Raw genomic sequence first — 12,186 nt, 5'->3', positions numbered from 1 at the left:
AGCCTTCTGGCCAGGAGGCCTTTCCAAAAGCCCAGGAGGAAGCACTTGTCCAGGAGGAATGGCCTCCAGGAGGATTGCCAAGAAGCAGGCCTTTAGACTGAGAACAGTCTTTGGAGCTTTTATTGGCGCCTGTCCTGCATTTTGGCTAGAAGGTCCTCCATTTTGCAGGGCCTTGGGCCTGGCATTTATCTGGTCCAAGGTGACCAGACAGCCTCCTTTTCCCAGAACCTTTAGACCAGGAGACATTTCCAAAGTCCCAGGAGGCCTTTTCTCTAGGAGGACTCCCCTGCCTCCATTTGAAGCAGGAAAGACCCAGAAGGAGGCATTTGCGTTTACAAAAGGCCCCTTTCCCTTCCAAGCCACTGCTCCAGGGCTCTGCTCCCAGCCAGCCTCTGCCAAATCCACCCAAATGCCCCCAAACCCCTGTCTGCCAAACCAAAGAGCTGCAATCCTTGTAATAATCTCTGTTGGTCAGTTTGTGGCCCTGCATTTCCCCCCTCCTTCCCTAGTCTGCACCTGGGGAAAAAGCATCTTTTGGCCTGGATAGGTGGGTGACATAAAACTACAACCCCCAGCATCCCCTCCCCAACACAGGGGGATGCTGGGAGTTGTAGTTTGCACCTCCACTCTTCCCACTGGCTGTGCCAAGGAGGGAGGTGTCTGGGAAGGTGACGCAGGCGCGGAGGGAAGAGGGCAGGAAAAGGAGGAGAGGTGCTGCCTGTCTTCCTCTCCGTCCGCCCTGCTTCCCTTCCTTATCCCTGAGCAGCAAGGATGCAGCCCAGCTCCAAGAGCCTGACTCCGCAGGTGCATTGGGCGCAGAGGCACCAGGAGCTCTACCTGCGAGTGGAGCTCAGCGATGTCCAGGTGAGCCCTTGGGGGTCCGGGAGGCTTGGAGGACCCCTGCCTCCCCCTGTGCCTCCTCCTTGGCTTGCAAGGCTTGCCGATGCAGCATTTGTCCTCCCCTGATGCGTAGCCCTCTGGTGCAAGCAAGTGCAAGCGAGCAGCACGCCTTGGACTGCAAGTCCCAGCAGCCCTGGCCAGGCTGGGAGAGGGATTGGCTGGCATTTGATCTATAATGCAGATCAGGGGGGTGGGATTCAAAGATATAGCTGCATTAGTCTGTAGGATCAGTATGTAGAGAGATCTTGCAGCACCTCTGAGACTAAATGAAAGAAAGAAGTTGGCGGCAGGAGCTTTCCTGAGATGCATGTATGTAATGTAATGCAATCCTAGAATCATAGAGTTGGAAGAGACCACAAGGGCCATGCAGGAACTCTCAGTGTCCACATGGATGTAGAGAGATCTTGATGAGACTCACTGAAAGAAAGAAGTTGGCAGCAGGAGCTTTCCTAGACTAAAATCTACTTCCTCAGGCGCATTTGTGTAATGTCCAGATATATGTAGAGAGATCTTGTGACACCTTTGACATTCACTGGAAGAAAGAAGTTGGCAGCAGGAGCCTTTCATAGACTGAAGTCTACTTCCTCGGGTGCATTTATGTAATGTAATGTAATGTCCAAATATATGTAGAGAGATCTTGCAGCACCTTTGAGGCTCACTGGAAAAAAGAAGTTGGCAGCAGGAGCTTTCCTGGGCTTCTCTGTTGGCCACAAAGCAATGAAATCTTACCTGCTCCTCACAAAACTCTCTTTTCCTCGCAGAATCCCGACATCACCATTACGGACAATGTGCTCCATTTCAAAGGTAGGCCCATTTTCAATCTGCTTGTAGGACACAATTGCTTTGGGGAAGGGAACCGCACTGGACTGAAGTGGATCAGTACCTGATGCAGAGTTTGGGTGCATCTACACTGTAGGAATAATGCAGTTTGACACCGTTTTAACTACCATCTCTCAATGCTATGTAATTCTAGGATTCGTAGTTTGGTGAGCTGTTTAACCTTCACTGTCAGAGAACTACAAATCCTAGGATCCCAGAGGATGGAGCTATGACAGATAAAGCAGTTTCAAACTGGATTGATTCTGCAGTGTGGCAACAGCCCCAGAAATTGACACAGAGGCAATCGGAAATGAAACAGAGAATAATAAAGTATGATACGCATATATGAATGTAAATAATATGTGATATGTTGAGAAAGTAATCCAAGATTTTCTGACTGAATTTTTGGTGAACGCTTTGCGGGGAGAATCATTTAGGATTACAATTAAAATCATTACGTTCCCCAAAGGATTACAAACTGGGGTTCTGCAAAGCACTAAGCATAATAATCCTAGTGGCAACTGTCGTAGAGTAATACTGATGGATTAGATTATTGCTTCCTGATCTAGCCTGCATCTGCACTACAGAAATAATGCAGTCTGACACCACTTTAACTGCCATGGCTCCATGTTATGGCTCAAGCTACTACACCTTGAGATAGAGGCACATCATTTTGGCTTATGGGAATTTTTCACCAATAGAATGAGTTGCAATTGTATTCCTTATCCTATGTGTGAGTTTGCATGGGAGCCAAGGCAAACCCCCTCTGAACCAGTTTTGCCAAGAAAACCCTGTAACCCTTCATGACTTGAAGGCATGTGACAATAATATACAAAGGAAGGTTAAGAGATGGCATGATAGCCCTGTTTAAATATTTGAAGGGATGTCATATTGAGGAGGGAGCAAACTTGTTTTCTGATGCGCCAGAGAATAAGACACAGAGCAGTGGATGCAAACTACAAGAAAAGAGATTCCACCTCAATATTAGGAAGAACTTCCTGGCAGTAAGAGCTGTTTACAGTGGAAGATGCTGCCTTGGAGGGTGATGAAGTCTCCCTCTTTGGAGGTTTTTAAACAGAGGCTGGATGGCCATCTATGGCATGGAGGGCTTGGTGTCTTCCCAAATGGCAGAATGGGGTTGGACTGGGTGGCCTTTGGGGGTTCTCTTCCAATTCTATGATTCTATTGTTTTGATTCTGTTATCACTGTATAGAATTCTATAAAAACCAAACACGCATTTCTGTTTTCCTAGCCCACGGCCATGGCGCCAAGGGGGACAACATCTATGAATTTCAAATAGAGTTCCTAGAACCAGTGAAACCACAGGTAAGGTTTTCTGTTTCCTATTTGAGTCCGTTAAAAAAATCTTACGCTTGCTTTTGGGGAAACTGGGGGCAAATCAGTTAACGATTTGCTTATAACTGTGGTGTGTGTGGCATTTGGATTGACATTAAGGTGTGCGGTCATATATAGGTATGCCCCAGTTTAAAAAGTAGATATGTTCCTGGACCATTTTAATGTACCATTGTATTTAATGGGGCTTGAGCATCCAAATGGAACCAAACCTCAGAGCTGGCATACTCTTTAAAGTGCTATAGAGGCCAAGGACCTTTGCATCTAGCCACCTAGCCACCCAATTTGGCTGGGAGAAGCAATTACGACGTGGCCTAGCAGGTTAGTAGTTGAAAGCACTTGCGTTGGATTGCTCAACCGTTATTGCAACCTCACTAGAAATTCTCGCTGGGCAAGGTAGCATCTCTCATGCCAAGGTGGAAGGTGTGGGCATGCCAGTTAGGGAACGAGGGACTTTCCTTTCCTTCATGCTGTATGTGGTACCCGGTTTTTGCAATAATGTAATCACAGATAGTGGTTTTGAGTATTGGACCAAGACTCTAGAGACCAGGGTTTGAGTCCTGGGTCAGCCATAAAACCCACTGGGTAGCCTTGAGCAAGTCCTACTCTCTCAGCCTCAGGGGAAGGCAATGGCAAAGCTCCTCTGAACAAATCTTGCCAAGAAAACCCCATGATAGGGTTGCCTTAGGATTGCCATAAGTCGGGAATGACTTGATGGCACACAAGAAATTACAAGAGCCAATGTTTTGGAGTTGCGTGGAACCACTGTTCTTACATTCCTTGGCCCCTCCAGATGCCTAGCTTCCCTCCTTTCCCAATTCTTTTCCTAGACAAAAAGAAAAAAATGGATAACCTCAAAGTCTCCAGAAGCGGGAGATCTTTGGAACGGGTTGCAGGTTCCCCTTGTACTGTTTTAACATAAAAAATGTTTCTTTCCTCCCCAAAAACCTCTTGATCACTACAAAGTTTGGGGGGGTTCTGGTAAATATTTTGAGCAGTCTTGCGTGGTTCTCAGAGGATCCTATGGGAACAAAGATGACTCCTGGACCCACCGCAGATGTCCAACTTTGTGCCGCAGATTAATACAGCAATATACAATGAATGGGCAAAATTTCAACACAACCTGTGGCAGTGATGCAACCCTTGCTTTTTGATTTGGCTCCATTTTGCAAACTGGAAGAAGGCAGTCTCTCCCTTCACTTTCAGAGCTTCGTCACATCTGTTTGACTGGCAGTTTGACAGCCTAACCTTGGCTTATCAGGCAAAGTCCATTGCTTTACTATCAGGTCATAGGGCCAAGATTTGTAGAGATTTGTAGTACGTCCTGATTACTGTCAGTCAGCCATGGCTCCTATACCTCTGGCTGTGCAACTGGTGCCCTACTTCCATTGTAAGTTGCCTTTTAATATTTGCTTTATAGTTGTACGCTGTCAGCACCCACATTTTTTTTGTAGGTATAATGGTGAAAACATATTTCTCTAATGCTAAAGAAGAGTGAGTGTAATGGTTTGAGTGTTGGACTACGACTCTGGAGATCAGAGTTCGAGTCTCTGTTCAGCCATGGAAACCCATTGGGTGACCTTGGGCAAGACATACTTTCTCAGCCCAAGAAAACCCATAAGTCACTGTAAGTCGGAAGTGACATGAAGACACACAAGAACAACAATGCTGAAGCATGTTTAATCCTGCTCCTTACTGACGGTTAATTTAATTTTTGTTCAAAGTATGACTCTGTATCCAGGTGAGAGTCATGCATTGACTGAATTGCAACTCCCAGACTTCTTCAGCATTAGCTTAGATTCCTCCAGTAAAAACTATTCTTAAAAAATTATCTTGGAACCCAACAAGATCTGGAAGGCTTCATGATTCCCATTGCTCACGACTGAACGGCTCATAACCAAAACACTACTGGCATTGCATTCTTTCAGCCAGCCTACAAAGTGACGCACCGGCAGCTGAACATCACCGTGAAGAAAGCGGAGAGCCACTGGTGGGAACGGCTGACCAAGCAGGAGAAGCGCCCACTGTTTCTCGCTCCTGATTTTGACCGATGGTTGGATGAATCGGACGCTGAGATGGAGCTGAAGGCCAAGGTAAAATGCCCATGTCCGTGGGTTCGTCGGTATTGGCCCAGATCCATTTGAAAGCTGGTGGAGCAAAAGAGCTCACTGGCGAGTGCCGCTGGCTTTCTGTATTTGTCAGTGTGCAAGTGGAATGCACCATTATAAAAAAGTCTCCCACTCATGAGTACCAGGAAAGTAACACTACTCATGCTGTGGACTGTTGTTCAAATGGTGCGGCTGAGTTATCTTTCTTGCACATATTGTACTGGGCTTGTGGTTTCCAGAGGCTGACTATAATCTGCAGCAGTGATTCCCAAACTTGGGTCTTCCAGCTGTTTTGGACTTCAACTCCCAGAAGCCCCAGCCAGCTTGGCCAACTGTCAGGAACTCTGGGAGCTGAAGTCTAAAACACCCAGAGGACCAAGGTTTGGGAAATACTGATCTACAGGGTGTTAATAATTGCTAATTATTTAATTATTTAATTATTAATGGTTGTTTTAACAATTGATAATTTAACTGTATTTTACTATTACTGATGGGAGGTTAAGGAGGGGCTGGGTTATAATGTTATGATATTGTATTTTATTGATTTGTTTTCATGTAAGCCGCTTCGATCGTTCAGAGGAGCAGGATATAAATAAATATTATTACTATTATTAGTCTCTAGTTCAGATCTCCCATCAATAGTGAACTCACAAAGTGGCTTTTCAGAGGCCTTGAAGCCTTGGCCATCTCTACACCCAGAATATCAATATTTGCCTTACCAGTAAGAATTATTGTCTTTGCGCTTGTGTTGGGAAGATATTGAATGCCTCGAAGGTGCTAGCCAAACGCTAAGCATTGTTGGTTAAAAGGGACAGATTTGGTTTCAAGTAGGTGACATTGTGCCAGGATTACATGGCAGCAAACAGAACATAATTCATATAAGGATTTTTAAAAAAAGAAAATAAATGGTCACAGACAGATTGGAGGAAAGAAAGGATTGAAATGGATGGAGGGAAGTATCTGAACTATGCCGCACATGGTTACAAGGCAATGTGTTGGAGAGTTTAACTTGCATCAAATGTGAGCTGGTTTTTGCAGTGATGCAGTACTGTGACCTGAACCTACTCCAAATGGCTGTAATGCCCTCAGAAACCTTTCTCCCTAATTTTTAGGAGGAAGAGAGAATTAATAAAATCAACATCGAAAACAGGATCCCCAAAGACCGTAAGTGGTTGTCCTTTTCAGCTACTCCAAATAGCAAATCTTAATTTTCCATTTTATCTAAGGGTTAAAGTACAGTATTCACATTGACCCATGTTTTGGGGGTCAATTTTTTGACTAAACTTTCTAGACTTATACATGAGCATATCAGATTAGACAGTTATTTTCCCTGTGCCATGAGCTAGATCTGTCTAAGTCTCAGTGCATTACAGTCAGCCCTATTTATCCACGGATTCAACCATGCATGGCTTGAAAATGTTTCTTAAAAATCTCCAAAGCAAACCTCGATGTTACCATTTTATTGCACTATTGTGGGGCTTGAGCATCCATGGATGTTGGTATCCATTGTGGGTCCTAGAACCAAACCTGGAACTTGACACAGAGCCAGTCCTGACCTGTTGCTCAGTGGGTTGCATGTTTCCTTGTGTTAAAGATACTGGCTTAAAGCCATTGGAAAACCTGCCTTTAAGTTAACATGACCCATTTTTTAGGGGAGAGATCTCATGTCCCAGCCCTTGTTTCCTTCTCCTCACCTTTTCCTGCAACGGCTTGTAGCTTTCCGACACTTGAAGCGAGGATACCTGTTCATGTACAACCTTGTGCAGTTCCTGGGCTTCTCCTGGATCTTCGTCAACATGACGGTTCGGCTCTTCATGCTGGGAAAAGGTAAGTGGGTCTCCTGCGTTCCTTTCTGCTCTTGTTCCTTTGAGATCGTGCTCAGCTCCTGGCATGCTGAAAAATTGGATTAAAAATTTGGAATGAGTCACGGTCCAAACTTCTTGTTGTTGTTGTGTGCCTTCAAGTCATTTGTGACTTATGGCAACCCTAAGGCAGACCTATCACAGGGCTTTTTGGGGCAGGATTTGCACAGAAAGGGTTTGCCTTTGCCTTCTGAGGCTGCAATGTGCAAAGGCACTATGTCTTTGATATCAGAGGTGAAATCTGTCCATCCATTCTAGTAGCCATTGATGGCCCTATCCCTCCATGAATGTAAAACTGACCCAAGTGAGTAACCATTTTTACATCTTGTGGCAATGAGTTCCACAATTTAACTATGACATTGTGAAGAATGTCTGCCTCTTTTTATCTCCCCTGAATTTCCCATCTTTCAGCTTCAGTAGATGACCAAGTATATGTTTGAAGGGGGATGATGGGGGTCCTAGTATGAGCTAACCCTTCTTTTTCTTCCTCTGCGGTCAAAAGAGATGCTTAAACTGAGCGCTGTCTGCTCTTCCAGATTCCTTCTTTGACACATTTCACACGACTGCAGACGTGATGTACTTCTGCCAGATGCTGTCCCTCATGGAGATCGTAAACACCTTAATCGGTCTCATCCGAGCTCCTCTGGCGCCCGTCCTTTTCCAGGTAACGTTTCTTCAAGGCATCAAGAAAAGCCAGTTGGCAACTAATTCATAATATCTGGGGACTCTGATGTTTTGCAGGGGAGTTAGTCTGCTCTGAGCTTTAGTTTTAACTGCAAAGGAGGTATTCTAGGGTGCCTAACCTATTTCTCAGGATGAGGTTCATTAATGTGAATAGCACCTTAAAACTCTGTTGTGTGGCTTCAGGCAGTTTCTGTTGTATGGTGACCCTAAGGCGAACCTATCTTGGGGTTTTCTTGGCAAGATTTGTGCAAAGGAGGTTTGCCATTGCCTTCCCTGAGGCTGAGAGAGTGTGACTTGCCCAAATGGCTTTCATGGCCAAACCGGGGAGATCGATCCTTGGTCTCCAGAGTCCTAGTCCAACATTCAAACCACTAAACCACAGACATTGCTTCTCAGTAATTCCAGACTGTTGATCAAGATGACTGGGAGCTTCTGGGAGCTGGAGTCCAAAACACCAGGAGGACCAGAGTTTAGGAATTACTGAAATAAATAAATACCATACAAAAAAAATTTAAACCTCTTAAATATATGCTATGACCAATATGACTTTCTCCCATTGCGGCAGCACTGCTGGATGAGTCAGGGGGAAATACCAAACCTGTACTTTAGTTTGACCGTTAGATGCAGAGTTTGCAATTTGTAGGTCTTTTCCCTATTACACACAATTCTTGAACTCTCTCTTTCTCTTTTTATCCCCACCTTTAACAGGTCAGTGGAAGGAACTTTATTTTGTTCCTTGTCCTTGGAAGCGTGGAAGAAATGCAGAGCAAAGCCGTTGTGTTTTTTGTCTTCTACATTTGGAGCATGATTGAGATATTCAGGTACTTTGCCTGTTTCTCTCCCATTTCAGAGCATTTCATTTGATGTCACTATCAGCATCATGTTATTGAGGCATTAGGGCTACAGTAGTTCCAGATAACAGCTAAGCCCAGGAAAGCTCCCTAGTGTTGTTCAGTCCTCTCCTTCCATTTCATCATTTTGGCAATCTTCTTGAAAGAGAATTGACCACCTTGCATGGCTTTTGTTCTAGGTATCCGTTCTACATGCTGTCCTGTATCGATATAGAATGGAAGATCCTGACCTGGATTCGATATAGCATCTGGATACCACTCTACCCACTAGGGATCTTAGCTGAAGGTATGCTACTGATGATGCTCCCTGTTGCCCATGCTCTATAGTGTTCTCTGCATGTGTATCTTTTTGTTCCTGGAAATGATGGGGTGGCGAATGATGCTGCACAGATACTGCAGCTGTTTGGCTTTGACTCGTGGCCTCTTTTCCTTCTTTTCTCAGCCGTGTCTGTGATCCAAGCCATTCCTGTCTTCAACAGCACAGGGAGATTCAGCTTCTCCTTGCCCTACCCATTGAGCATCACCATCCCCTTTTCAGTCTTCCTTCAACTCTACCTTGTGTTGTTATTCCTCGGTGAGTTTAGAGTACTACCTTTACTCTTTTGAAAAAATATTTTTGTTCCCAAGGAACATTGGGACGGAGGTGGACTGCGTGCATTTATATTGCATGTTTATATTTTATATTCTATATGACCTATATGTACCTCTACATTTATATTCTACTAATGTTTGTAGGTGTATGTATTTCACAAATGGTATGTATGTACTGTATGGATGCATATGAATTTTGGAATATGGTCAGTGACCGCAATAGATCTATTGATTGCTATCAGGTAAACAGGTGAGGCATTTAGGCTACAAGACTCCACCTTTTGCGATGGTTCCAGATCTTGGAAATTCAGACTTTTTCTTTCTCCTTCCTTGCTTTTCTTCAGGGCCGTTTGTGAATTTCCGTCACCTCTACAAACAACGGAAGAGGCATCTTGGAGCAAAGAAGAGGAAAATGCACTAAGCCCAGCTCTGGAATAATTTCATGTTCTAATCTACCTTGGAACCCGGTTTAGGGCTCTTTCATTCCTAATGATTTTACTTGCCCTGTTAATCTGAAAACTAATTTTGTATGGTTATACCGACATGTGTCTTCCCTAATACACACACACACAAGAGTTTCCAGGTAATGGTCATCCTCTCCCTTTCTTCCCAAGCTAGATCTGGTTTTTCTTTGATCAAGATGAAACTAAACAGCAGTGGAGACAAAAAATTAAAACCTTGTTTCTTATTATACTGGGAAATAAGCAAAGCTCTTAATGAGCGCAAACCTTTGGGAGGAAAATTGAATGGCGTTTGTCTGGTTATAGCAGCGTGTGTAAGTTTCCCAGGCGGAAAGATACTGTATTTTAATTTTTTATTTCAATATAAAGTTTTGAAATAGCCCAAGGAGGAGACTTAAGCCTGAATGCTTTCATCAGCCCTAACTGGAGTAGACCCATTGGATCTAGGGAACCAACATACTAAGATACCATTGATTCAGTGGCTTTTCTAAAGCTGGGACTGAAAGTAAGTTTTAAGCCAAGGTGGGAATCTAGCAGTCCTCTAGATGTTTGTCAGACTTCAGCTCCCAGCATTCCTCACTTTGCTGGCTGGAGTCGCAGTCCAGCTCCATCTGCAAGACTGCATGATTCGCACCCAATTTAAATCTTCCAGTGTTGGTTGCAGGCAAAAATCCTTGTTGCCGTAAGTTGGGGTGATCAACTTTAGAGGTTCTTGGGCCATTTCCATATACCCCCCCTTCTAACTTTATTCCAATCCATGAAACCTGAATTTCTCCAAAACTATCCTCCCTTGTTAAAACAAGAGCTGGTTGCACCTTGTTTTCCAGCAGAAAGAGAAGATCCAGCTTCTTATTGCAACTCCAGAGGCTACAAAAACACTTAGGATGGATGGAGTTGCATGATCCCGTCCCCAAGGATAAGCAATTGGCAGGCGATTTGTTCAGTTCTGTCCTCCATTCTTTATCCCTGCAGTGAAAAAAAGCTAGATCTTCTCTTTTATCTGTCCTGTTTTTACGAATGGTGTGTCCCAATAAGATTCTTGTAAACCCCTCCATGCATTTGCCCAGTTGGTTTTGGGAACTACCGTATCTCTGCAGAAGACAGCATTGGAGCAAAAGTCTCCCATGAGGAGTGAGATGGGGTTGGATTGGATGACCTTTGTGGTCCCTTCCAACTATGATTGTTATCTCATGAACTTGGGCTTGACCTTTGTCATTCCCCCGTCCACCCAAAAATATTCACTCCTCTGCTTCTTGCATAAGAGGTCCTTTTGGGTCGGCCTCTTTCTTTCTAGGGCTTGTTGGGCTTCCAAAGGTTCTGGGAACGCTCACGGTCTCCATATTGATGGGATATCTGCTCTGGATTGTAGTCTGAACTACAGTCTAAAGAAACTATTGAAGGTGCTGAACTCAGTCCACAAAATAGCCACAGCACCTTAGGTGGCTCCATTTACATTGAGGCTAAAATCCAAAGCAGATTTCCCCACCCCAACATTGTTCCTGGGAATGGGAGAAAAATAATTTATTTGTCTTATCATTCATTACAAGCTGGTTTGGAGTGATATTGCAGTTTTCCATTTACTCCAGGTGGGTAAAAACAGTATGTTTGGGTTGCTATACTTGGAGAGAACACTTTTAATAGTAGCAAAACAGCTCCTAGCCTTTATGTTGCTATTCTGTCTGTCAAAACACTGTCTAGGGTGCGGGCACTTTTGTTGTGAATCTGGATTTGCTGGTCTTTTCAAAGGCAAACAGAATGTGGATTTCTAATATAAAGGTTTTAAAACCTCTCTTCAAATGGGTTGCTTTCTATTTCTAAATATGGAGTGAACAGAAAACAATTCCTTTCTGCTCATGGAGGCTATTCTACCAAGGTGAACTATTGAACGAATTAGACACTTTGCATAAGCATATTTGGTTATGGCCAGCAGGCCAAAAAAACAAGGAATGATGCAGAACAGAGGGGAGTGACTATGAATCAATAACTGTAATACTGAATGCTACTCATTGTATATATAGTAGTAGTAAAATATTACATATCCAGTATAATGCAGTTAAATATTTGCGTATTAGAGTGGTGCTGAGGAACTGGATATAAGTCTACAGGATGGGCAGAGGGTAGTTCATGTGGCCCTTGAGACCCGTAACTTGAGGGATCCAGAAGTCCCTTTTTTGTTTATGGGCTAATTTGGGGGGCAATTTTTTGGGCAAAACTAGGGTTGCAATTAGTCCAAGTCAACTTAAAGCAGCCAGTGGAGAAAGACTAGAGAATGCATCAACAAGAAGTTCAAAATTTGCCAGCTATTTAAAGACGGAGAACTAGGATCCTAAACTGGAGCCTAAGATAGTGCTTATGAAACTCTATGAGATGAGGAAAGGACAGGTTGCTTACCTATAACTGTAGTTTTGCCTAATGATTCCAGAAGTTTCTGAGCTTTACTGCACAGGCGCAGAATAACTCACTTGTGTGATTCGCAGAGGAGAACAGCAGGGTTTCCTCCCCATGAGCCAGGAACCGGTATCACAATCATGGCCATTGGCTACAACATTATTTCTTT

General features: G+C 44.0%; 1 protein-coding gene across 1 annotated transcript; it reads left to right on the top strand.

The window, feature by feature from the left end:
* The first annotated feature begins 332 nt into the window (after nt 1-332).
* On the top strand, nt 333-11,426 carry HACD3 (3-hydroxyacyl-CoA dehydratase 3). The gene is made up of 11 exons (XM_089539243.1): nt 333-864; nt 1,662-1,704; nt 2,972-3,045; nt 5,001-5,165; nt 6,293-6,344; nt 6,897-7,007; nt 7,579-7,706; nt 8,435-8,547; nt 8,757-8,863; nt 9,020-9,151; nt 9,513-11,426. Exons 1-11 carry the CDS (start codon nt 772-774, stop codon nt 9,587-9,589), a joined length of 1,095 nt encoding a protein of 364 aa, XP_089395369.1. The 5' UTR covers nt 333-771; the 3' UTR covers nt 9,590-11,426.
* The last annotated feature ends 760 nt before the right edge of the window (nt 11,427-12,186 follow it).

The sequence above is a fragment of the Sceloporus occidentalis genome, unplaced genomic scaffold (genome assembly GCF_023333645.1).
Source record: "Sceloporus occidentalis isolate IW3139 unplaced genomic scaffold, rSceOcc1.0.p SCAF_9, whole genome shotgun sequence".
Classification (NCBI taxonomy): domain Eukaryota; kingdom Metazoa; phylum Chordata; class Lepidosauria; order Squamata; family Phrynosomatidae; genus Sceloporus; species Sceloporus occidentalis.
The sequence above is the reverse complement of the archived record's forward strand: the minus strand, read 5'-3'. Positions and strand labels throughout refer to the sequence as shown.